Here is a 27,135-nt window from a genome sequence, read left to right on the forward strand (position 1 = left end):
ATACTACACGAGAGAGCCGGAGATTACTGCATGTGTAAACTCTTCTACTTTAACACAAAAGCTAATGATTCGGTTATTGAGAATCACAAGGCTAGATTGTGCGTCTTTGTTCTTTTATTTCCCCCCCCGTTACACACAGTTTTACTTATGTTTATCTGTATCTCTGGAAGTAGACTGCGTGTCATAGGAAAGTAGTAGGATTACATAACCTTACTTCACTTACTCACCAGGCTTGTCCTAATGCTGTAACTGTTTAATTCCCTCCCTCCCACACACACATACAGTAACAGAGTAACCTACATAGTCGATGTCGTCATCCAGGTCCTCCCTGTCCTTGCTGCGTGGGTTCACTTGAGGGAAGACGTCGGCCATCAGCTGGCTCTGGGGATTGGCCCCCCCTCCAGCCTGCTCAGTCTGTGGTCTAGGAGGGGGCTGGAGGAGCTGAGACAGGGGGGTCTTTCCATTACAGTCTTGGTGGACTCCTCCTAAGACGCCCAGACTGTCCAGTCCACCACCTCCACCACTGATCACCACCCCTCCAGAGAAGCTCTTCTTCCTGTGGTGAGCGGCGTGGATGGCCATGGGGGGCACCGGGTGAAGCGGCGGCGGCGGAGGGTGGGGGAGTCCGGGGACCTGCAGCAGGTGGGGCAGCTCTAGCGACAGAGCTCTGCGGTCCCTCCTGGGCACGAAGTGACCCGGGAGCATGGGATGGGGAAGGTGGAGCTGGGCGACGGGGGGAGGAGGGGTGACGACGGCAGGAGGGGAGAGAAGAGACTCCTCCTCGTCCGGGTGGACGTGCTGGAGGTGCCGGTGCGGGGACGAGGAGGCGCGGGGGCCGCGGATACGGAGGCTTCCTCCAACCACCCCTCCCAGGCTGCCCAGGCCGTAGCCGTAGAAGGGCCTGGCGGAGGCGGGGTTGAAGGCCGGACTCGCGGAGGGAGAGGAGGAAGAGCAGGGGCGGCCGCCTCCCAGGCTGTTCCAGCTGGAACGACGAGCCCACAAGGCCTGAGGGTGGGGAGACACCGGACGTCCCCAGTTGTGGTAACCCCGACCTGGAAACTGAGTGAGACAGAGATGGAGATTTTATTCATGTCCTGTCATTCTGACTGATATCCTGTCTGGTTTACTAACAAATATCCCATGATAATGGAATGAAGAAGGATAAATGTAATCATCTGCTACTGATTATATAATACATGTGGCGCTTCTGTGAAAGCATCCCCTCCTTAAACTTGCTGAAAATATTTGCATATATCATTGTCCTTGAACTCAAAGGGACAATGAAAATTGATTCAATGTCATTATGGTATCTATGAATGTAGTTATGACCTGACACATGATTTTCAGAGCCATAATATTCCTGTCTCTCTGTCAGCAGCGGGCCAGCCAGTCAACCAACAAGGAGCAAACAGCCCAGCAGCTATGTACTTTCCAGCCTCTCTCATTACAGTTATTTCCACTTACCACAGCCCTCTGCTCCAGGTTGGCCCTGCCAAGAGAAATAACACTGTTCTTCCTGGAGCCAAGAGCAAAGGTTAACCTCTCTCCTGGAAACAGACCAGCGGGCAGCGAGGAGAGGTCCAGGTGCCCATTTGGGGTCAGTGTGCAGATCTTGGGATCTGGAGGAAACAGGGAGTGGAGAGAGGGAGGTATAAGAAAGGAGAAGAAGGAGGAGAATTAAGATGGATGGATGGATGGATGAAAGAACATCAGACAAGACTTTCACCCTCTTTGTTTGCTCATTTTCTGGCGATGCTATTTCCCATCGAAGTACGCCATAAATGTCCTGAAACAACGTTAAGGGCTCAGACAGAGGAAGGTTTGATTTACACTAAATTGCCTCGCAGAAGCCGGAGAGGAGCTTGTAAAAAATGAAGAATTTCTGCCAGGGGTGTGTGTGTGTGTGTGTGTGTGTGTGTGTGTGACCATTCTCACACATATATATTAGTTAGAACAGGCCTGAAGAAACAATACCAATTTCAAAGTTTCATTCAAGTAAACTGACATTTAAAAAGGGAGAGCTACGGTCAGACGCAATCAGAGGCCTCCCTAATGTGCTGCTAAATGCTGCTCTATACTGCATGATGCTTTGGCTGGGTTCTGATGAATTCACGTTTGTTATGCCCACAGGGAGAAGGAGGGGAGAGGAGTGGATGCACAAGTGGCGTCGGACATGCATCATTTAAACTTTGCTCCGGTTACATCTCAGACGGATGCTTAGAAATGTTTGTTATGGAAATCGTACAACGCCCTGCCCGGGGCGGAACGAAACAGCTGATAACTCTCCGTGACGCTGAAAGGTCAGGAGATCGGTTACACGGTGGCACCTCAGCCAATCAGATCGAAGGATTTACTAAGGTAATGGTGTGGGCTAATGGCAACTCCAGGGTAAAATTTAAAAGCATGCAATTTTCTTTTATAATGCAGTTGTAAAGTTTTAATTATTGTAATTGTCAAGTCATAAATATACATTAGTACACACTTGCCATGCCACAAACCACTTCTAGGGGTGAGGCGGTCATATAATTTCAGAGGTGAGAAAATCAATCTTTATCAGAGAGAACATGCTGTTAATGGCGTTTAATACCTGAGAGATGCAGGGAGTCTTTCTGTTTATCATTCTCCTCGAAATTACAGGAAGACCTGTCATCGTCTGAGTAAGAACGGTTTGCATCACCCTGTATTGGGGATAGTAAAAGAAAATTAATGGGGGAGAAAGAGAGCGAGAGAGCAAGAGAGAGAAGGACAGGGCAGGCATGGTAAGATATTAGAAGAGGGGAAGAAGCAAAATAAAAAAAGAGTGAAAATCGTAGAGAATCATCTCCTTAACATCAACCATACTGTATGATTTTGATCACATTTGATTTTGCTGATTTGCTGTTTGAAAAGTGTAAAAACTGTCCAGAGCTGCACAACATCTACAATAAATGACAATACATCAATCAGGAAATCAATCAGGAAATCAAAGCAGGATTGTTACCCACGTCTTACCTCAGCTTGAAAACCCTCAACCAAGATGGCAACCAGTAAATTGAAGAGCACATAGTTTCCAAATGTCATTAGAGCCACAAAATAGAGCGCAGCAAAGGGCGATGTGGAGGCCATGCCGTTGTACAGAACCATGTTCCAGTCCTCCTGAGTCAGAATCTACAGCACAAAGACACACATATGATACAGACACACACAGATGTGGATAGAGGTATGATACTGTAAATGTGCACAGTCACAATCACATCTGTTCAGGCTGAGGTTGTTGAAAGTGAGTGCGTGGTTTAAATCTAATATTTGTACCTGAAAGACGGTGACGATGGCCCAGAGCAGGGAGTCAAAGTTCTTCCTGTCCGGCACCGTGTCTCCTGCCTCTGTTTTCAGACTGAACTTACAACCAAATATGTGCATCCCCAGGATACTGCAACACACACACACACAAAAAAAAAGGTTTTCACCCACAAAAAACCATCAGCCACAGACATTGTCATTGAAAAACACAATGTGGTTGTTTGTGTGATTGAATTGTGCATTGAAATGACTCCGGGGGGTTAAATGTATCAAGGGCTCTAAGTGAAGATTCACTGACAATATGCTCAAAGTTGAAATAAAAAAGAATTACTGTTCAATTAGTAAAGCAGATGCAAACACAAAATTGCAAACACGGTGAGCTGGTTTCAAGAATTTGCTGTCAGAGTTTGAAATACACAACAGATACACAACTATGGTCTAAACCTGCAACATACGTTTATACATTCAGATCTGACACATGTAAGGATGGGCACATATACAAAAACATATCACCGTTACAATCCTTTATCATCCCTGTTTCATTTCAAAGTCTACTTTCTTTCACTCTATTCTTCCATTAGCTGCCGTCACAACACTGTATACACAGTCAGTCTCATTCGTTCTCTCATTCATCACTGGCTTCTTCAGAGCAATTACGGAGAGGTTTTAAAAGTTAGAGTCTTACTGAGTGGCGCTGTACATTAACTGGCTACATGTACAAGCCAAATGCCACTGGCTCAGGATGGCATTAGCTGACTAAAAGCTCTGAAGCCATCTGTCTGGCCAGTGGCCACACTTGTTTTCGATTGCTGTGCTGCGAGGTTTGGCCAGTGCAGGTAAACACACACACGAGGGGGGGGGGGGGGTGATACAGTATTATTATGCTGCTGCAGAACTCATTTACTGTGTAAAAATGATTTAACTTGGAACAATTAGGACAAATTATTCACATAACAATAATTGTGTTAATATCATCTAGAGAGGTGAATTTAGAAGGAAAACAGAGCAGTGACATGTGTGTTTGGGGGTTTATGTGTGTCTATCTGTGTGTGTTTGTGTGTGTCCTGGGGAATATTACCAAGAGGTGCGATTAGGCCGAATCATAATGTTTCTGAAAATTACCGTTTTCAGCATCCACATCGCAATGGTGCAATGTAAATGCTGCATTTCATATTTAATTGTTAAGTGGATAATTTTGAAAATTATTAGGACTCAACCTTTCCATTACTTAGATTTTACACTCGGCCTAGTGAAATGATTGGTATGATTGTGGGCTGAATTCATGTAAAGGAAAAGTGCTGCTAATGGAGCACTACCAACAATTTTTTTTACAGTTTTGAATTAAAGCAATATTACTGTGTAATAATTTCAAAATGAGTCTCTAGCTGTTAGTTTAAGAGTTACAGTTTATTGTTATCACTGCGCTTTGGCCCAAGGTCTGTCGGTCTTATTTTAATGGAATTTCAAATGTTGTGCAGGGACATGCACAGCTGACTGACAACTGAGGGGAGGTAGCTACTCGTAACCGTCATGGTGATCGTGGAGGTAATGCTGGAGAGGGAGGCAGGTCAAAAGAAAATCATTGATGCTACGGTTTGGGCAGAAATGGGGTAGATTATAATAATTGGAAGATAATCCTATTATTTTAAACACACTGTGCAGGCTTTAGGCTATGGCTGCCTGCACTGTGCTTAACTATTATATTTTGTGTGAGCATCCAAAACAAACTGTCTTTGGCTCACAGTGCATCCTGTACACCAGTGGTTCTGAAACTTTTTTACATCAAGGACCCCTAAACTGACACAAATTAGACTACGGAGCCCCCCTCATTGAACAAAATTTTGAAACAAACACCAGAAATACACAAATATTTGTTCTGAGACTGAATAACGCCACTTTTTTAGTCAATGTATGTTCAAGTAGGGCCAATGGCTTGAATTTTTGGAAACATTATAGAGAAATTTCTGGAAAAAAATGAAATATTTCTAGAATTTTTTTTTGTATTTCTAGAAAAAAGCGGAAGTGGAAAAACTGTACACACACTCGCCTCTTCTCACATTCTTATTTACACTTGTCTTCCCCCCGACTGAATTTTTGTCTATTTCTTTTGTGTGTCGTATAAAATGTACAAGTGCACACCCCTCTGCCCCTGTGTTACCTGAAGATGAAGATGAAGAGCATGAGCAGCATGCAGAAAGTGGCCACGTTGTCCATCGTCTTCATCAGTACCACCAGCTGCCGCCTCAACGCAGGCATGAACCTCACCAGCTTAATGACCCTCAGCAGCCTGAAGGTCCTCAGCACTGACAGACCGCCGTCTGCCTGGCCGATTATCTCGCACACACTGGGGTGTGTCGGACACACGCGCACATGTGTGTATGACAGTGTGAAATGGAGAGGAAGTGAGGAATTAAGAGGATAAGGAGAAATGTAGAGGGGAAATATGTGTATTACCATAATGAAGGAATGTAGGGGGAGTTGAAAATAATACAACACAAAGGAGAGACCAGAAAAAAGAAGATTAGATAAGAGAACAGGTTAGTGTTTTGTACTTAACAACACTACTGCACATTTTCAAGATACAGAAAGTCTGTGACAATACATAATCCATACTGGTGTGATAAAGAATATTGCTGTATTTAACATAGTTTATCCCTGAGGTGCTGAATAGTTCCTATATTAAACATTTGTCACATAAAAGAAACTGTGTGGCTTCGCGGCAGGGCCTGATAGCAAGAAAAAACCTTTATGGATTTTTTGAATGGATGCAACAGCCCGCAAGGAATTATCCTGTTTTGACCAGTGGCCATTTCAACTGTGTCTGTTCTTGTTCTAGCAGCGCTGCAGAGACTGGGTGCTCAGTACATCAAGGTTTACAGCTACAGTACTGTCTCCAAATTCCCTGATGCTGGGGACCAGTGTGGGAGAGGTCAACTGAGGCCCTGCAGGAGTAAGCACACTGGCAGAAACCCTGGATGAGAAGAGGCATTACATGTTTGTTTTGAGGCAAACAGTGGAACTATGAATGCCAGGCTCTGAATTTGATTAAGGATATACTTTTTAGAGATCAGAAATTATGGGTTGGTTAGGTGATCAACAGGGTTAGGGTTAAGGTTAAAACTAATTTGTGAAAAGATATCTTTTGGCCATTCATGCCTTTACTGAGAGATAGACAGGAAGTGAGAGAGAGAGGGGATGAAGGACGGTGAGTCAGACTGGAGCATATGGCCGCTGTGGTTAGGACCATGTCCATATGGTGCACACTACCAGGTGAGCCGCTGAGGCACAGCTGATCTACGGTCATTCTGATAAGAGAGGTTATCATATACCTGTATTTCTCATGGATTTTGAAATATCTTCAGAGTTTGGACTGTTGATCCACCATTTTCCACTGGTTTCTAATATTTTATGGCTGCACCCATAATTAAAAATGCAATAAGCTCAAGTGCAATATCCAAATCAAGTGTAATGTTGCTATGAAGACACTCCGGCTAACAAATCATAATCTATACGTAGATATAAAAGGGACATGTTTGTTTGGTACAAGACCAAACAAAAAAATCACATCATTAAATTTACATTTGTAAGTGAGTAAGAAAGATAAGAAATGACCACTCCAATTGAAAATGAATTGAGATTTCTACCCATATAATCACAATATGATATTTATCACATTTCATGGACAAATTTCATTGATCAAATTCTATTTTATATATTATACGTATATATAGATCACAGACCTAATGATGACGATGATGCCATCAAAGATGTTGTAGGGGTTCCTTAGGTATTCAAAGAAGCCAAAAGCAGTCAGCTTGAGGATCATCTCCAGCGTGAACATGCTGGTGAAGACAATGTTGCAGATCTCCAGGACGTTGGTCAGCTCCTCGGGCTGGGTAGAGAAGGAGTCGCAGAAAAAAAAGAAGGGGAAATTAGAAGAGCATGTAAGATGTGGGAGCGGGTGTATAGAGAGCGGCACAAAGAACGGTAGGTAAAAGATAAGAGAGGTTAAAAACAGAGCAGTGATAGACAGAGGGAGGCAGGTGCAGACAAAAAGATAAAAACCTGGTTGATATTAAACCACTGCTTTGCAATCACAGCTACCTCAACAAAAGATACCGCGCTGCACTGCAAAAGGAAACAACCGCGCACAGATCACTTTCCTCCGCCTGTGTGGAAAGCGCTGTCACTCAACCTGTCAGTCACTTGAAGAGAGAGCTCTCCCTACATGGCAAATAAAATTAAAGCACATGCCTTATCTTAGATAGGCAGCAGACAGAGAGGCAGGGAGGAGACTGCATGGGAACAAATTGTTGTTGTTTTTTTTTATCTCTATCTTCAACGATTTAAGTGAAACTGTAAAGAAAAAAAAAGTACATCAGCAAATATGAACAAGGGGAATGGAGAGTGTGTAGTGTCTTATCTAGTGTGTGTTATCTGGAACAGGAAAAGGAACACAGACAAATAGGAACTGTAAAAAAAAAAAAATCCATACTCATGCTCCAGTCAGCCCTGAGTTTATTTGCATTTCTATGTACATGTGCATAAGCAGACTCACATTATACAAGTATAGAGTGTATTTTTGTATGTGCTGTCCTGTGTGTGTATTATGCACAATATAGATCAGATGCCTTTCTGATACCCCCTGTGATTTTCACTCTCAAGGCCAGCAGAGAAATAGCCAGCTAGCCCTGCCAAAGTTAGCAAACCGTGGCAGAGAAAAACACACTCTCAAGCCACCCAACCCCTCCGCCCCCACCCCCACCTCCTCTAATCCGCTTTCTCTCCCAATCTATCTCCCCCCTAGTTCTCCATCCCTCTGTCTTTCTCTTTCGGAGTCTCATTATCAGGCAGACCCATCTCTTCCCAATCAATATCCTCCCGTCAATCAGAGGAGGGTAGAGAGCGGGAGAGGGAGAGCACCGGCTGGAGGAGAGAGGGAACAGGGAGGGGGGAGGGAGGGGGCATCAGAGGGGTTGTTTGGGAGTAGATGATGACATGATGGGTGAGGAGGAGAAGAGTGGGGAGAATAATATTTGATCAGAGGCGAGGAAGAGAACGAATGATAAAAGGAAAACGGGAACAAAGGAAATAAGCTCAAAAAACCAGCCTTAAATCTCATGAGCTGGGTTTTAACTACGACATGTCAGTCTGCTGAGACTCATTTGAGTTCAGTATCAGGAAACGGGACCAATCACAGGACTGGAGACTGGTTTTACATTTAGTTTTACCTTGAAAGGAGTCGGAATAGGATGAAACAATGGTAATAAAAGCACAAGAGCAACTTTCATCTCTTCACAGTAAGCTCTAACCTTGACCTATGGCTCCCTCGCTGGTCCAAAATCCAAACACAGGATATGAGATTTATTGCTATTGACAGAACCATCACATCCCTTGACATCACAGTTTAACTCAGACAAAATACCATCACTCCACCCTCTCCTCGCCTCCTCCCACCTCTCTGCTTGCTTTCTTCTTGCTCCAATACCTTTCAGTCCCTAACCATGTCTCTCCTCATATTCCTCTGCCCGTGTTCTCCCATGTTACTTGTCCTGGTACAGTATTTCCTTTTTTTTTTCCCAGCTCCACACAAATGTGTCCTCTTTCTGTTTCTTTCTCCAAATATGACCTCAGTCAGCCTCTGAGTGCTGCTCAAACATGAATGAAAAGAGCTACAACTTCCAAGCCTGAATTCTAATGTGCCATTTTTTTCCCCCCGCTCCACTTCCAAAAAAAAAACAACCCCAAAAACATCCAGACATGCACGCACATAAAATGAATGCAAATAGGCAGATTGGCTTTTTAACTTGCTAATGTGCCATGTCACCCATCATCACAAGATCACAATCAAAAATTGCAAGGTCATGTATTTATATAACAATATGCATTTTGTGATGTGAATGTTTTTCCCTAACTGCGGCAAGGTGCAAACAAGGCAGCTTTGTTGTTTATCGTCGGTTTTCAGGGAGAGACGCGCATCAGCTCCACAGTTCCTGTTTTAGAATCAAATTGCATGAGGTAAGACTTTTCTACTGCGGAACAGAGACACACACACTTGTGCCGCTGCTGCTGCTGCTGCTGCTGCTGCCTGTGTGCCAGCCTGTGGAAATTGCAGAGGGAGAAAGACTCAAAAGACAGACAGACAAAACCTCTGCGAGTTTGTGCATGCAAATGTGTACTTGTGTTTCTCAATACACGCCCACTTTGAAACGCACACACACACACACACACTCACACTCCTGCACAGAATCACACAGGGAATTGAGCTGAAAACTGCTGTGTAACCGGCGTCTGCCTTGCACTCTCCCTCCAACCCCCCCACCACCACCACCATCACCACCACCATCACCATCGCTGCCGCCCCCCCCTCCTGCAACCCTCGTTTATTTTTAGAGTCTTTGGAGAAGAGAGAAAGCAGCTACTCTGTACACTGTCAAAGACTGCGTGGGTGGATGAGAGAAGAGAGAGAGACACACGGAGGGGAAAGTGGGGAGACGGCGATGGAGGTAAAAACCGAGGCACAGAGTGTAGATGAGACACTTGGGGTAAAGCGGGAAAGATGGGAGGAAGGGAGAAGGGGGGGGAGGAAGGCAGCGGGGGAGCAGAGGAACAAGTGGGGGTACATACATGCAAAAGGAGAGGTGCGCAGAGGGATTTACGGAGAAAATAAGGGGAGAGAAGTGGAAGTAAAATTAGCAGGGGAGAGGAGGGGGGAGAAAGTGAGGAGAGGAAACAGAATGACAAGAGTTGAGAGACGGAGAGAGAGAGATGAAGAAATAAGAAAAAGCTGTTTTATGTAACAGCTTGTGAGTGTATGTTCCTGCATGTGTTCCTGCTGCTGCATGCGCAAAATAAAAACAAAACAAAAACAAAACAGTATTTGTTTATGTGCATGCACACACACACAGGACACAAATGAATGTGTATTGTGTGCGTGTGTTTGCGTGCATGCATGTGTTTGTGTCTGTGTGTGCACTCTTGGCATGCCTCTCCCACTCTCGCTCCCAGACACCTGCCTTGTCTGCCTCTGAGGAGCCTGGCCAATGTTAAAAGCCAGCTCGGTTTTGTCTACCGCTAGGCTAAATGTTTACACCTCTGTCAGGGAGCTGCATGGCAGCGATGCTCCACTCCCACTCTCATCCCTCTGAACGTCATCTGCTATTAGAACATTTCTAGCAGCGATGCTTCATCAGCGGTGATGCTGCTTCATCTGCTGAGGCTGTGGTGATTTGTGGGAGTGAGAGGGGAGAGAGAAATGATTATGCCAGCACACACCACTGACACTGTCGTATGGCAAGCAATGCAACGCTACACAACGATGATAACGATCATTACCAATTTACAAAATAATCACTATAATAAGCACACACACACATACGCACACATTTATTTATATTGTATAGAATTACTGCCACCATAGATTTGTTTCAGGTTACATCCCTGTTTATCCACATGTGTGATATTAACCATTTGTGTGAAATGATATTTAGTCTTATATTGTATACATTTACATAAAAGTATTTTAGGTCTGATTTTCTCTTAATAGGTGTTTTTCCACTCCCTTTGATTATCGCTGAATCGTTTCTGCTGTTCTTTCTAGGTATGAACCTGACGGGAATGAAATGCAGCGCTCTGCGGCAATTTCAAAATAAACGTAAGAAGATTACAGCTTCTGAATCACTGGTATGCTTTTATGAAACACATGGATGACGTGAGTTTGGTTTTCAGCCCTGAACAACACAGCAACAGACAGAAAGTCAGGCACAAATCGAAGCACACACTCAAACGTGATCAAATACATTTCCAAAAATAATCAAACGTTGTTATTAGTATATCAAACAGTTAGGCCTAGATCTCTGCTATTTGAAATATGTATGTACGGTTGTGTTGGTGGTATACAAACAAAAATTGATTTGACTTGAAACCATATTTGTGTGATAGCCTGTGACTTTACCTGGTTATGATGCTCGATGCCCATGCTGATGGTGTTGATGAGAATAGCGATCATGATACCCCTGCTGAAGTACTTGCTCTCCACGATGCCCCAGAGCTTCCTCCTCATGTCGGTCCAAAAATCCCGGCACTGACCGAAACACGACCTCTTCTTCTTCTTCTTCCTCTCCCCATCCTCCTTCTCCTCCAGGTGGTTCTCCTCCTTGCCCGTCTCCTTGACGGCATCCTCCTCGTCCTCCTCCTCGTTGGCAGGATCCCCCGCGGCTCTTGCCCCCTCTTTCAGTGACAGTTTACATATGGGGCAGTCCTCGGGATTCTGAGGGACAGACAGGCTGATGGAGTTGGCCAGCGGCTGAGGGCCGTGGTCTTGCTTGTTTTGGTGCGGACAGTGAGACACTGGAGAGGTGCAGAGACAGGGGAGTAGGAAGAATATGAGATGCACTTGAGTTTCAGATTTAATGTTTTTTCCCACGATGAAAAATGTACAAGATTAAAGTAGACATTTAGAAACTGAATTAGAAGATACACAAAATATCTGTTTGTGGATGAATTGCACCATTCAATGCCATTCAAGCTGTTAAAGGGATAGTTAGCCATAATAATCGCTATAGTCATAGCAGTAGGTTCGTTACCTTTACTATACCTTATACCTTAAACTCATCAAATACACAATCCAACAACTCCAAAACGCTCTCGTGGACAAGTTGTGACCTGCACATTCACCACGCTCTGAGATAATAACAGAACGTTACGAGTAGGGGTGGGCAAAAATATCGATATGGCAATATATCGCGATACTTTATACCGCGATACGATATCGATATTCAATATTTAAATATCGATTATTTTTTTTCAAAAAAAAAAAAAATTCAAATTTTTTTTTCAAATAATAAATCATGTTTCAGACGTAAATCCAGTACGACTTCCGCACCTCTGCTCCGCGAGGTGTCACTGTACTGCTACCTCAGACAGTGTGGTGTACAGTATGTTGTTGTAACTTGCACTTGTATAAAATGGCATGGATAATTTGAATTACATTGTTTTGACTCAGTTTGTTCCATAAATTATCAGTATCATCTGATGTACATACAACTCGGATTTTAAGATGCATAATGCCTTTTACATTTTTCAGTGAACTATGTAGAATATCGTAGAATATCGCAATATATCGCAAAATTTGGATATTGCAATATCGTATCGTATCGTGACTCAAGTATCGTGATGCGTATCGTATCGTGAGGTCCTTGGCAATGCCCACCCCTAGTTACGAGACAGAGTTGTTTTCGGGGTAAATTCATGCAAAACCACTCATGCGCGTTCCTGACGAGGGAAGTTTTTCAGCAAGCAGTCTCTGCATTTTGTTCACGGCTCGGCTCCACCGTTCTAAAAATAGCTCACACCGACAATTAAAGGTAACAAACCTACTGCTATGACTATAGAGATTATGGCAATGGGCCAATTTGCCAAAATGTTGAACTATCCCTTTAAACGACATTCAATCCTGATTGTTCCACAAATGTTACATAATAAGACACATTCAGATGTCATCTTCGGAGGCCCTCTTACTCACATTTCGTGTGCCTTGAATGATGTCGCTCTCCGTTCACATTCCCACCAGCGCGCCTGTTCCCCCTGCCTCCACCAGCTGGCGGGGGCTTGCCCCTCAGCGTGTAGTAGAGAGCCGCCGATCTCCTCTTAGCCTTGCGGAGGACATGGCAGACCAGCTGGAAGAGCTCCTCGTAGCAGTCTCCCGGCTCAGCCATGCTGGCCAGGGTGGAGGAGGATAGGCACTGTGCCCTCTGCTCCTGCATCAGCTGGTGCTCCCGCTGTTTGGTCTCTGAGAACTGGGTGGCTATGACCACCAGGCACAGGTTGATCATGAAGAATGATCCAATCTGGGTGGACGTGGAACACCAGTCAGAAAAGTTAGAAAAATGGGCGAGTGAGTTGAGATATACAGTACATGAAGTCAGATTAAGCTGGTGCAACTAATGGGAAATTACTGCAGGGAACACAGAGTTAATCTTGCATGTATTTTGCCCCAAAGAATAAACTGTGCTGTGGAAAATAAAAGGGACTAAAGAAGCAAAACCTAAATAAAACAAGAGACAGCACAACGATCAGCAAAACTTGTCAATTGGTGAGGAGGAAGTTGCTCATTTAGGGAGAAATCCTATGCGTGCAGATGTGTCTATCCAGACTTGTTTCTCATCAAGCTCACACGCTTACAGATTCTCATAACGTGTGCCATTCTCCCTGTAGAAATGTTAGCCTGCATGCTAAAGGTCTCCGAGTGCTGGCGTCCTACCAAACCAAGGCTGATTGGAGCAGACAGACAGAGCCAACATATGCCCAGAGCACACTTCAGCATCTGGCTATCTTTCTTTTTCTCTTCTTTTCAACGCAGGCTCTGACCTGACTTAATTATCCCTCCCACCCCTACTCCAATTCAATAACTCTCTTTACTTTTCACTTTTCTCATGCAACATGTGCCCATCATTTACAGCACATGGCCACATTGTATATTTCCTCACCAATCACTACCTATTTTTTTATTTTATTCAATTTTTTCCCCTCTTTTTTCCCCCACAAAAGAGCTTTCATTTTCTTATCAGGCGTCAAAAAGTGAGGGTTCGAGCGGGGGGAGTGCATTGTGAATGATACGTGTTGGCTGACCCTTTTAGTGGCAGTAATGGGAATCACTACAGGACTGCTGAAATGGCTTTTATTGGACTACTCCGAGCTGGTTACGGAACAATGATCAGATCAATAATGGCTAATGCTGAACAACTCAAAAACCAGACTGCTGGATGGATAGAGCAGCTTGTAGCAGAGCGTTGGTTTTGTTCATTACAAATCTGAACATGTATCGCTCTCTCTCCTTGGATAAGGCTCTGAGACAGATAGAAAAACACACACAGACATCCATACACACACACACGCACACGAATAAGGCTAAAACATCAAGAGGAGGAACACTCACAGAACATCCACACATATATGAAAAATCCAAACTTCTACCTATAGACCTTCATCTACAGTGATTAAAGATGCAGGACGAGGTGAAGGAGAGAGATGAAGTGGGGAGGAAGGAAAAAGGAGACACCACAGAGACGTTCACTCATAGAAAGAGAGGGGAAACATGTACAGGATGTACCTGTGTGTGTGTGTGTGTGTGTGTGTGTGTGTGTGTGTGTGTGTGTGTGTGTGTGTCTATGGGAGGAGAAGGAGGAGAGATGCCCATCTGTGGCCTGTGGGTCAAAGCAGGTCTGCAGGTGTGTGAGGCTTTGATTTCCCTCCCGGCTTGCATCTCTATGTGTGTGTGTGTGTGTGTGTGTGTGTGTGTGTGTCTATTCGGTGATTCTGATCAGTAGACAGCTTTCTGCATAATCAGGGATGGCAGCCCAGTATCACGCATTCAGACACACAAATTAACATGGCAGACTGAGCTCACAAATGATTGTATGTGTCTATGTGCCTCAACGCAGCAGCTGTCGCAGAGTGTATGTGTTTACATGGTCTCCCAATAATCACCCCCTTGGTAGCCTTTGGCTCTAAGACACACAATCCATTACCTCATATACACTTCAATGTCACACAGATGGACACTTAGGTGAAGCACATGACAGTAGTCCCGTATGAAGTAGCAAGGTAGGTAGGCAGATAGAGGTGAGATTCAAACACGTGTTAAAGGACATGGTGCTTAAGAGCTTAATGACAACAAACACACACACACTAAAAAAACTGGAAAAGTAAAGAAAAGAAAAGAAAAAGGAAAGAAGAAAAGAACAAGAGAGAGGACTGCAGCTGTAAAGAAAGAGAGCGTCAAGGTGACCCTGAGTGTGTGAACAGCACCTTAGGGGCCAATAAAAGTGCCTGACTGCAAACTTCTCCTAGTGTCAACACCACTCCCGAGGCATCCATTAGAAGCTCTCACGTACTAACAAGGTGCCAATCAATCATGTACCACGATGTGATTGTCTAGCTGTTAGGCGTCGCACAAGCCTCTGAGCTCTACAGTGTGTATTGAACCTGAGAGCGAATTAGCTTGTTTGTTTTTTTGTGCGGTCACTTCCTTTAGCGGAAGCTTGTTGCGTCGTATAATACGGTCTATACTGTATGGCTGCGGGCTGTGATCCGTGGAGCAGCATATACCGGGCTAAAGTGATTACACTGTAATGTGACACCATGTCAACTATCTTCCAAAAGGTGCTTACACTCGCAGAGCCAACCTCAGGTCAAATCTGCCAAAAAACAGGATGAGATTTACAGCCAGAGTTCTGTGTGTGTGTGTGTGTGTGTGTGTGTGTGTGTGAAGCGAAGCAGCAGACAAACGCTTTGTAAGGTCGTCCTTACACTCTTAAGTCGTGCAGAAGTGAGTGTGATTGTGACTGATTGGTGTTTGTGTTTGTGTCTTCATTTCTATCCTCTTTTGCAGCTGTCCTCTCTCGTCTCCTTTCATCTCCTCTGTTGTTTTCTTGATATCGCGTTCCAGCTTTTGCAAAAGCCCGTGTGTGTCTGTGTTTTATTGTGTTCACCTGCTGGTGGGAAAAGTGCAACATCTGGGACTTCTGTCATTTCACGTCTGCTGCTATACTCTGAGTGACTGAATGCGGTTTGCCAGCGGCACATGAATGCGGAAATCAAACATCATTCTTTGCGCTGCCACCTGGCAGCACATGCTGAAAAGCTGACCCAGCTCCTGCACGCAGTGTACATTCAGTACTTTTTCACTTTTGGAAATACTGGTCTAGTTCAGCTGTCTTTGCTCCTCTCCTCTCCCCTTTCTCTTCCTCACCACCAAAAGATACATTTATGTAACATCCACCTCCTTCCATCCCTCCTGCAGATATTGATTGTTGACGGTCCTTTATGCGACTATTGATTTTCACAAGTCTATTAACACAATTCACCACTCAGGAAAATATCTACCTTCAATGTATCGACAGCAGGAGACCCCTGATGTCCACATACAGTATATTGAAAATGTTTTGAAGGATTTTTTTCTTTTCTTTTTTATCTACAGCACCCCTGCTACATTTCACTCTTTAGTTATTCATGGTTTAATCAACAAATCACACTTCATGGTGAATGAGTCAGCTGGAAGGAATGAAGAGTACTAATAATTCAGTGAAAGTAGTAATAAATGTTACTTACAATGATGAGTAATATGAAGTAGATGAAGTTGTAGAAGGAATGGGCGTCCATTACATAATACATGATCTCTACCCAGCCCTCCAGTGTGATCACCTAAGGAAACATTAGACTGAAATTTACCATTTACAGGTTAACAACAGCTTTACTTGCTACCAAATATTTACCTATAGTGCAGCATGGTTCATATAAAACGCTTTAATCCAATGCACTCTTCTGAGTTTGTCAATATTACATAACTAAAACTTAACATATAAAAGAGTATAAAATACAGATTTAGATAAATAGAATTGAATAAACCAGATTTGCATTGTTCAAAATAGAATCAGCCTTTAACATATCAACAAATATAAATACATCTTGTAGTAACAAAAACACTATAATATCTATTTAGAATAATAAAGTTAAAGGATCAGATTGACAGATCACACTCAAAAGGTTCATACCTGAAAAATTACGATCCAGGCGTAGACGATGTTGTCAAAGTTGATGGCACCTTTGTGGGGGTTGCTATTTCCCGTGTGGCAGCGGGTGTAATACTGGTTCCAGTTGATGCACAGACCCATTGCTTCACCAGCCCCGCTCCCGTTGGCCAGTGGCTCGGGACTCAGGCCCAGAGCCTGTCTGTGCAGCGCGTCCTCTCTGTCCAGGCAGCACGTGCGGCCTCCTTCGCGTCTCGCCGGCACGTCGGTACACGACATGATTCCGTTATCGGACGCCAGGGAGCAGATGAAGGGCCGCTCGTCGTCCTCCTCCGGCTGATAGTACGGAGCCGGCAGCGCCATACCTGAAGATCTGGATGGATGAGACGGTAAGAAACTCAGTTAATTGGTTATGGAACAGAAACTGCGCACATGATGTGGGTCATAATGGATTTCCATCATGTTTCATTACCTCAATTGGGGGAATTTTTCACGAGGATTTCAATGAAAGAGGGAGAGTCAAGAGGGAGTAAGAGGCGAGAATGTAAAATGAGAGATGTTATATAGCGCAGTCATTTAAGTAAATCCCTGGAAGTACTCCACCAAACCTGCAGGATAAACGCATCATTGAAAGCATGCAAGAGCATAAGGAAATGCAAATGATCCTCCATGTACAGGCAGCATAGCACCCTCTCTTCTCTTCTCAGTCTCACATATACACAAGTACTACTGTAGATTACACAGCATATATACACTCCTTTTTAATTTTCTCCTACATGCCTCTCTCTTCTTTAACCCCTTTTTCTCCAGTATAGTATAAATGAAGCAGTTTAAGTTACGAGGAAAATAAAGTATGAAGCTGTAGGTCAGGGGTGTCAAACTCATTTTAGTTCAGGGGCCACAAACAGTGTAATTTGATCTCAAGTGGGCCGGACCAGTGAAATAATAACACAATAACCTATAAATTAAAAGAACTTTGACTTTTTCCCTTTGTTTTAGTACATTATTAAGATGTTTACAGTTAATGAACTATCCTTTTACAATACATTATGAACAACCTGAAATTTCTTGATAAAAAAAATATGTACAACTTCAGGCAATATTATGCCTCTTCTGTCTTCTGTAATTTTTTTTACACTTGACAAATTCATCCTGTGGGCCGGATCGGACCCTCTGCCGCAACGGCTTCGGCCTGTCGGCCGCACGTTTGACACCCCTGCTGTAGGTGATGTGTGTGTGTGTGTGTGTGTGCGTGTGTGTGAGAAAAGCCTGATCTAGCAGTGAACTAGCGAACACTGCCTAGAGCTAGTGAAGACAGGTGTGGAAAACAGGGTGGGGTCATGAGTTGGTCAGGACACGACATAATGAGAGTCCTGAGGAGAAATCAAGCAGCGCCAGACAGGTCACATTCACTCACAGGTGTTCCTTCATTTATCTGTGTGAGGAAGAAAAGCAGGGGACTCGGGAGTTTGGGAACTACTCTGTTTAGTGTGAGTCAGACATCCATGGAGTTAGAATTCATTTAGTGCTATTTGCTGTCGTCCTTGCCAAAGAGGAGGCTCCATGAATCCTACAGCTTAGTTTGTATTTTGTTTGCTCTCGTCTAGTTTCAGGTCACAGGTTAAAAACAAGGAGGAGCCCTGGTGAGAGAGTTCCAAACAGCAACAAGAGCTTTATGGGAGTTATTTTACTCCATTTACATTCAAATCTTTACCTTTAAGGTCTGAAAACAACTATAACAAGATGGAAAGAACTACATCCCAACAAACTCTACCAATGTTTCTCTCAGTGCTGCTCCATTTCCCTAAAAAGTAAACTAAATGAAGGCAACAATTTGCTAGAAGCTGGCAGCAGCACTGACCGTGATCCGAGTTTTCAACTGGGGAATCAGGGTTAGGTTTGTTATTTGGCAGCAACAAGCTCCGCTCCTACAAGGCCTTGCAAGTAAATAATTGGTCTGGTCTTGACAAAGCAGAAATAACAGGTGTGTTCTGCCATTTGAAACAGGGGCAGTTCCGCGCCGCTGCCCTGATTACCCTGCTGAAAGCTGGGCCTAATTTGACTGGGACTGTGATAGGTGAAGATAATCCTGCATCACAATCTGAGATGCAACACGTTCAGAAGTGTAGGATTTTAATGAGCGCCGAGAGGTCAGTGGAGGGCAGATGAACTGATAGATGAACATCCGTATATTTCCTAAAGGAGAAACAACATGTATTGTAATCTCGACACTGTTTTTGTTATTCTCAGAGCTCATCATGATCTTTATCAAATGTCCTGATATAGAAGCAACAATTATATCATTTGCCATGAAACATGCAGGCAAAACAAAATGATTTCCTAAGCTAACTAACCAACTGACAGGCACATCATTGGAGATAAGTGTGTTGAGCGCCAGACAACAACTTTAATCATGTAAACGAAGTCATGTGGAAAGTGTATGTGAGATAATGTGCATGTGTGTGTCCTAGCATGAAATCATTAGAAAAACAGATCACGCTCTCATACAACACACACACACACACACACACCTTCAATTAAATAACTCCTTCCTTATTGGTGGGTGGGTGAGAGTGAGCGGTGTCTTTGGCTGATTCCCACCGATCTTGATGACACACACATGTGAATCCAACTGATTGCCACTATCTTGAAGCACCTTATCATTTCCAGAGATGTCACCCACACGTCTCAGTTTTAATGGAAGCGTGCCAAAGAGTCTGGTTTTTCACTTTGTGTCCACCTGGGAGCGACTCACACTTATCAGTCACTGTGCATTTTTAGGTGAGTGCAGGGTGTGTGTGGATGCTCATCTCGAGGTCCGGGGCTCGGAGTAAACAAAACTAGACCCTCTCTATCAACAGACCCATTACTGAGCACGTACATTCAGGGTCACTCGACCTACAGGATTTACTCATTGTATGCTGTTGTTATGCTTTTCCCCACATTTCGCCACAAAACCATCTCTCTGTTTTTATCAGTGTTTCTTATTTTCTGCATGGGGACAGGCTAGACAAATGATATGTAATTGCACACACACTGCTCAGCCGAATCTACTCACACGCACCTCAAAGAATACAGATGTCCGCTTGCATTACAGTGCATTTAACACCTGAGCTTGTTCGCTTCCTCTTTATTTATCTTGTGTTTCTCTTATATCCTCTTTGATTCTCTCTTTCTCTATCTTCTCTCTCTTCTGCTCCTTTGCCCTCCTTTCCAGTCTACTTTGCCCCTCCTTTAATTCCCCGTCTTCTTTCTTCTCTCTTTAAGATTGACCCGACTCATCCCCCCCTTCCTCTCCTCTCTAAATCTCTTGATGCTACCCCGTCTCCTCCAGTCAATATCGTTATAGATAGTGCTGACATATATAGCAGGAGAATTTCTCCTTTTTCCTCGACCACAAAGCCATCACACAACACACACGCATGAGCACTAATTCCAGGATCAATAGTTACAGTGACTGTATCAGTCTATACTGTCTTCCATTGAGAGGGGCTTGGAAAAACCATGCATTGACTTGATGGCACAACACAGTTTGCAGGTACGCACAGAGACTCACAGCACATCAGAGTTTATCCAGTTCAATGGAGGACACAAAGGATCGACAACAGAGATGGTCATAAAGAGTATGGAGAGAGGCCGTGGGTGGCGTTCAAACCTGCGCTTTACTCACAGCGTTAAAGCGGAGAGAGGGGTAAAAACTTAGGAAACAGACAGAGTGAAAGAAAGTTAAAAGAGATGGGGGGAAAAAAACGACCCCTGTCAGAGTAGTGGAGCATGAATGAAGGCTGTTGCCCCCCCCTGCTGATGACTTGGCATTGCACAGCGTGGCACAGCAAAACCTGGCATCACACTGAGAAAACACCTGCCAATGGAGAGCAAGATGGAGGGAAGAATCAAGGCTCACAGAGCAGAAGAGAAAAGAGACGCTTCGCCGCAACGTTACCAAGTGAGATTCTGGGACAGCTGCGGAGGGAAGACTGGTTTTGAAGGAGCACAGATAACATATTAAAATAGACCAACCCACATGATCTTGCTTTGAAAGTGCATGGGATAAATTCTCCTTCATAATAAAAATGTCCTTTGAAGCACTGTTGGGCTGCTCTCTGGAGGCAACAGTGCAGGATGGGTTTCGCAACGGTGCAGCTTAGAGGTGCTAATGTGTCTCTACCGCAAATTGCCCAAGGTCTTCATGTAATATTTTCACCTTGATGCGCAGAAACAAATAAGGATTAGAAGAAAAGGAAAGGGGGCTGCACAGGGTTAAATTATTGAGAGGGGCAGTAGGCGGGATAATTGGAGACTTGGTTAGAAATAAAATAATAAAACATGAAGACAAGAATAAGGTGGATTAAGGCATGAGAAAGAGATCAAAAGAGAGAGGGTGTAAAATGCCAAAGCGAATGCTGCACTTGACTGCGACACTTAGCCCACTCCATTATAACCTCTCAGAGAGCTAATGTTAGCCCTTTACTTAGCATAATAGTCCTCAAGCGCTAACTCACAGGACCTTCCTAATTAACTACTCAAGCACCTTTACTAACCTGCATGAAATGTTAACACAATGCTTTAGAATAATATGCAACAATAATACTTTGCTTAAATAACAAGCAACACTCAATTTTGATGTGGGATCACAGCTGAAAGCCTACAGCTGCACTGATCAGCAAATGTGGGAGTTGAGAGTGTACATGGCAGGAAATTGTTTTTCTAGAGTTAGATTAAAACACAGTAAAACTCTGATCCCTCAGATACAGTAGAAAATGAAATCTAAACAGGAAATCTTAGTGTGTAGTGGTCCTCAGTTTGTCCTGCTATTTGCTCTTTCATTTAAGATCCAAGCTGCTGAAGATAGAGTAAAGGTATTTCAAACTTTGTGATTAATGTAGAGGTTGTTAGGGTAAATGTTTCTGAAGTTTAAGAGGAGGACAAAGCAGACAGGACATGTGTCCCCTTTCATCTGGCCATTAGATCTGTCATTAGTATACGCTGTGTCAGCACAACCAATGCATAGAGGCACAGAGTGGTATATATATGACTCATTTACATAGACACACATCAGAGGCTTGTGTCTTTCCAGCCGGCTGACGCCAGCATAAAAACTGTAAGTAAAACTGAGAGAACGTCATGAAACCAAACACTGAACACTGAATGTCACTCTCTCACACACACACACACACCAACAACTTTCAATCTGTGGCCCGTTAACTTCACGTTTACACTGATTAACTCACAGGGTGAAGTTCTCCTCAAGATAGCAGCGGTTCCTCAGTAGCCCCGCCCACAGCTGCACGCCGATAATGCCGAAGATGAAGAAGACGAAGAAGCAGAGCAGCAGCACATTGCCCAGCATGGGTAGAGTGTCCAGCAGCAGGTTCACCAGGATTCGCATACCTGTATATTCCAGCAGGTCAATCAATCAGTAACAGATTATCACAGGTTTACACTATTGATTAAAAAACAACAACAACAAGGGATTTACTATTTGCATACAGATTGCTTCAGTGACTGATCGTTTACCTCATGAATACTTCTACTGAATATAGTAATACGCCTACTAATGAAATTTGTCCCTGTCTCACAAAAAACATTTTGTTAAAGGAAAACTATCAATGTCTTTATTATGTTCATCACATCTTGTTTTGAATTCAGGATGCACATTTTTATTCCATTAAGAGAGGTGATCAGGGTGCATCGTAGGCTTTTAAATAGAAGGACTATAGTTGTGACCTGAGTTTTACGTTTCTAAATGATGTTGGTTAATGTCAGAGAAAGATTGTGTTTTTGGTAGATAATGAAAAAAGTATGGATTGACCAATACCGATTATCAGTAGCGAAGGAAACTGATATTTAGAAACAATATTCATTTGCAGTAAAATTGAAAATTTAGAATAACACGCCTGGGATTAGAGTGACTGTATCACTTGTGCCGTGTAACCAATTAGTGGGGACTGTGGGCGGGACACTGTTACACAGCCAAGAGTGGTGAACTATGCAAGTCGGGTCGCTTTTCCACTGTTTTGCTAACCCTCCTCCTGACCACGTGCATTTGTTTACAATGAAGTCAGCGAGAAATCAATCAATAGAGTGGTAGATAACATTATATATCATATATGATGTTACGTCGTGTATATTTGTGTAGTTTAATCTGTCATAAACAAGAGATTACGGGTTACGGGGCGCATTCGTGTCGCATTGCGCACAGACGAGAGATGACTCTGGGTGGAAGGTAGAGAGCCTCCATTCAGGAGTTACACGTCATTTACTAAACCATGAAATACATTTATTTGATCAGTTATTGGTGAAAAAATAAAACGGCCGAAAAAATGCTGAATATCAGCCTATATTATTGGCCATGCCGATAATCAGTGGACCCCCTAGAATGAAGTAAACACATTCTATCAGTCCTGAGATTTTCAATACTTAACCAAACCCTTCATTGTTCTCATATTTCAGCCAATTTCTTTGCTAAATATTATATGATCTGAGAGTGACCCTTTCAAATATATTAATAATAATTGTGCATCACTTTCAGAAGACAGAAGAGTTGCTTCAAAGCATTCCCACCACTGTTGGGTATTTATGTGTAACAACCACAACAGTGGTTCAATTTCTGCTTTTGACAGCAAAATGACTTGACAGCACAACTCAAGAACAACGAAGAAGTGGAGGGAAAAGACACATGGAGTTGCACACACACATACATACAGGCAAAGAGTTCAGCAGCGAAAGTGTGGAGCAGTAAGATACAAATCTGAGGCAGGAGTGGGAGATCAAATTAGGTGTGTTGTACAATTACTGTTCTCAAACACATCAAGAGCTCTAAAGGTAGAATATCACAAAAACAGCCACATGCACAGACACAAATCTGTTAACCACCGTCCACCGCATGAACGCACAAGCATAATTGGGCTACGTGAGGCCCCATTCATGATTAGATGAAACCGAACTGCAGAAACACAAGCTTGTCCCCTGTCGAATAATGATGACCTCATCCCCCGTGGCTGGGTCTGTCCCGCAGTGATGACATATTGAGACGGTGATTAGCGGAACATGATGACAGCTGATTGGGCTAACGAGAGAGAGAAGTGAGACCCACTGATGAGATCACAGCAACCCTGAACCACTGAGAGGTGTGTGTGTGTGTGTGTGTGTGTAAGTGTGATTATCACTGTGTGTGTGTGGGTGTCTACTCTACTTATCTGATGCTGTGTTTTGCAGTGCCACACTGGGATCCGTGAATGACAACTCACCAGTAGGTTAATGTGTCATAAACACAACAGTGCGTCTAAACTGCCAACAGACTGAATGACAGGAGAGAGGCTGACAGAGAGAGAGAGAGAGTAATGAGGATGATGTTCCTACATGCAGACAGTATTTACGGGTGAGGGGGCAAATACCTGTAGTTTGCAATTGCTACCAAAACACAAAATCATGTTAACACAAATATTGGCAGTAAAGAAATCAAATATTAAACCTCATTAAAGAAGGATTTTCTATTCTCTAATGGCCGATCACTGTCTCTTTTGATTTCTACTCAGTCTAAATTATATTTGTACTCATATGCCTGTCTGCATGTGGAATTAACTTTGATTCAATTGATTTCCTGTCCCGCGGTAAGAAAAGTTCAACAGGACAGTTATGTGTGGATTTAATCTTTATTACATAAGAAAGTTTGAAAAAAAAAAGTGTGGGTATTTTATCTCAACACTGCAAAAGGAGAGACTTTCTCCAGAGGTGGTTGTGCTCTTTTCTTCTCCTCTGTTAATTCATCTCGTCAACTGGTATTAAATGGAAAGCAGTCGCGTTGCTGGTGAGTATGTGTCTCTGGTGGCGACTGGAGGCGAGTCTAAATGTGTTTGTTCCCCAGGGTTCTTGTCATTAGGCCACCGTTCCATTAGGCCTAATTGGGTGAAGAGAGGGAGATGGATGGAGGGAGGGAGGGACGGGGGTAGAACGAGGATGAGACAGGGCCCGAGGGCATGCTGAAAAATAGGGAGTGCCAAAATAAGAAAGAACAGAAAGAAAGAAAGTCAGGAAGACAGAAACTAAGAAAGAAAGAAAGTCAGGAAGAAAGAAAGAAAAAAGAAAGAAAGAAATAACACATATATTCAAAGGGAAGAAAATGAAACAGACTACAGAGAAAAGAAACAATATGGTATCACAGTCTTTTTCTCATTCTCTCTCTCCCCCTCTACCTGCCTCCATCGCTCTCCCCTCCTGGTGGCTCTACCAGTTTGCCAGCTCCTGCTGTACCCAGATAAAGATGGATGCCTCCCCTTGGGCCACAGAGGAAACACATTTACAGCTACCTGCCTGTGCTGTTCACCACAGACCAGAGGAGTCCTCTTGTCTTTCCCTCTCTTCTTTTTTCCTTGTTTAAGTTTCCATGCTGTTTATTCCTCTTTCCCACCCCGGCTCTGTGTAACGTTTCCTCTATCTCGATCCAATTTCATCAAAAGGTCTAAACACAACAGCACACACACACGCAGACACACACAGCAGAGGGCTATTATCTGCCATTTTGTCGGAGGGTTACAAATTGAGATGTGTGAGGGGTCAGGATGCGCCCGTGCTCCCTGTGTATCGCAGCGATCCAACAAAACAAGGAACAAATAGCTTCCTCCCCATGTTTCCTCACCTCTAATGGGGTCGGGGATAGGGGGACGTAATCAGGGCACCACACACTCATTACACACTCCTGACTGAAAACAACATAAACAACACACAACTGAAAACCACCGTATGGACAAATATTTAAAAAAACATATACGCATACATCTGCTGTATCAAATATGCATATGCTAACAAACCCGTGGATAAGGAGACTCTTGCTATGATGCATAATCACCTCCAGAAAAAGCTGATTTGTTTACAATCTGTGCACTTGTCCCTGAAACACACACACACACATACACACTCGGCTGTACACAATATCTTCTAATCACACCACTTGAAGAGTAATGCAGTTAAAACATCCACACTCTCAGACTGAAATATGAGGCTGAGTGGGCTCCTTGATGACGGCTCCACCTGAAATGTAACTTGTCCAAAACATTGAAAACTGAAGGCAATTCAGGCAGGAGACTTTTTTTTTTCAGGTAATTACACTAAACACGAAGAATCTGCCGTGATGGGATGTTTAGAGGGATGAGCAAAAGTTGCTCAGGGGTGGAGGGAGAGCTATCATTTTAGATTTGTGTGCATGTATCTGCTTTTAAAAAAACAACAACAACAACAACAGAGGAGTTTCAGAGTGAGTTGTTGGAAGCAGAGAAATAAACTAGAGGATTTATGAGCTACAAAGGTTGCATAATACATTGGGGTGAAAAAGAAGATGTAAACATTGTAGAGATAACGCAAAGGAGGCTAACCTTGTGGGCAGAAGTGTTGTGGTAGCGTGTGGACGTGCAGTCGCCACAGCAACAGTTCTTGTGTATATCGCATGCACACAAAAATATATCTATTCTATCGGCCGTCCACAGCGTGGTACCCGTATACTGTACAGTATCTTTAAAAAGATTTAAAATTCGCTGTCCAAAGTCACTGGAAACGTTTCTTTCTCCTACAGTATCTGTCCCCAAGGTCCAAACTGAATCAGGCAACAGGGCTTTTATGAAATCAGCTCCATCTGCTGCAGACTCATTTCATGCTTATTTAAAAGTGGAAGAGACAGTCTCTCTCAGTGAGCTTTAGATACTGAGGGAAAAGTTTCTACATTTACGTGCTTTGTTTATCCAAAGGTTTTCTGCAGGGTGGACAAACTGCAGGCCGTTCGATAAGGACAGGAGCCAACTGTCCTGTATATTCACTTTAATGAGAAAAGGACAAAGCAGCATGCGTTATTTGCCACTTATAGTACTTTTAAGACAAAGATAAAAAAATAAAAATAAAAAAAAGTAAATATTTTTCATCAACACATTGAAGGGGTTTCTAAATACAATTCTTAAACTTACCTACAATAAGCACTAGCTGATAATACTAAAACCAAGGGAGACCAGTCGGAGTTTAGCTCAGCAGGCTAATTGGTGCTTACAATGATTAAAAGCTGGCTCATATAGCAGCGACACGAAGAAATCAATAGAAGTTAAAAAGTTTGGCCAAAAGCTGAGTTTTAGATGAAAGAGATGTGGTTATGGTCACGGACTGATCAGTGAAGCAGCATTAATGGATGGTTTGTAAATCTGATAAAGCTGTGACTCAGGGCCTGAATGGGCTGTGTGATTAAGCATAAGATGAATGTTTAATGATTCCCGTAGGGAACAGGTGGCATGAGGATCCACAAAAAAGCCAGCGATGTAATACATCTACATGCATTTTCATGCAGACG

At 43.4% G+C, this 27,135-nt stretch overlaps 1 protein-coding gene across 3 annotated transcripts in view; it reads right to left on the reverse strand.

Moving 5' to 3' along the window:
- Window positions 1-27,135, reverse strand: part of cacna1ia (calcium voltage-gated channel subunit alpha1 Ia) — a 153,388-nt gene that overhangs the window by 37,456 nt on the left and 88,797 nt on the right. For all 3 annotated transcript variants that reach the window (XM_085784484.1, XM_085784483.1, XM_085784485.1), the window contains exons 6-17: window positions 22,040-22,199; window positions 16,833-17,181; window positions 16,390-16,482; window positions 12,803-13,127; window positions 11,234-11,628; window positions 7,020-7,171; window positions 5,438-5,623; window positions 3,292-3,409; window positions 2,992-3,147; window positions 2,588-2,678; window positions 1,465-1,619; window positions 301-1,059 (exon numbers count right to left, since the gene is read on the reverse strand). In XM_085784484.1, the coding sequence (XP_085640610.1) occupies window positions 301-1,059; window positions 1,465-1,619; window positions 2,588-2,678; window positions 2,992-3,147; window positions 3,292-3,409; window positions 5,438-5,623; window positions 7,020-7,171; window positions 11,234-11,628; window positions 12,803-13,127; window positions 16,390-16,482; window positions 16,833-17,181; window positions 22,040-22,199 (2,939 nt within the window). The remainder of the gene's footprint in view (window positions 1-300; window positions 1,060-1,464; window positions 1,620-2,587; window positions 2,679-2,991; window positions 3,148-3,291; window positions 3,410-5,437; window positions 5,624-7,019; window positions 7,172-11,233; window positions 11,629-12,802; window positions 13,128-16,389; window positions 16,483-16,832; window positions 17,182-22,039; window positions 22,200-27,135) is intronic.

The sequence above is a fragment of the Trachurus japonicus genome, chromosome 8 (genome assembly GCF_045865225.1).
Source record: "Trachurus japonicus isolate A0001 chromosome 8, Traja_1.0".
NCBI classification, from domain to species: domain Eukaryota; kingdom Metazoa; phylum Chordata; class Actinopteri; order Carangiformes; family Carangidae; genus Trachurus; species Trachurus japonicus.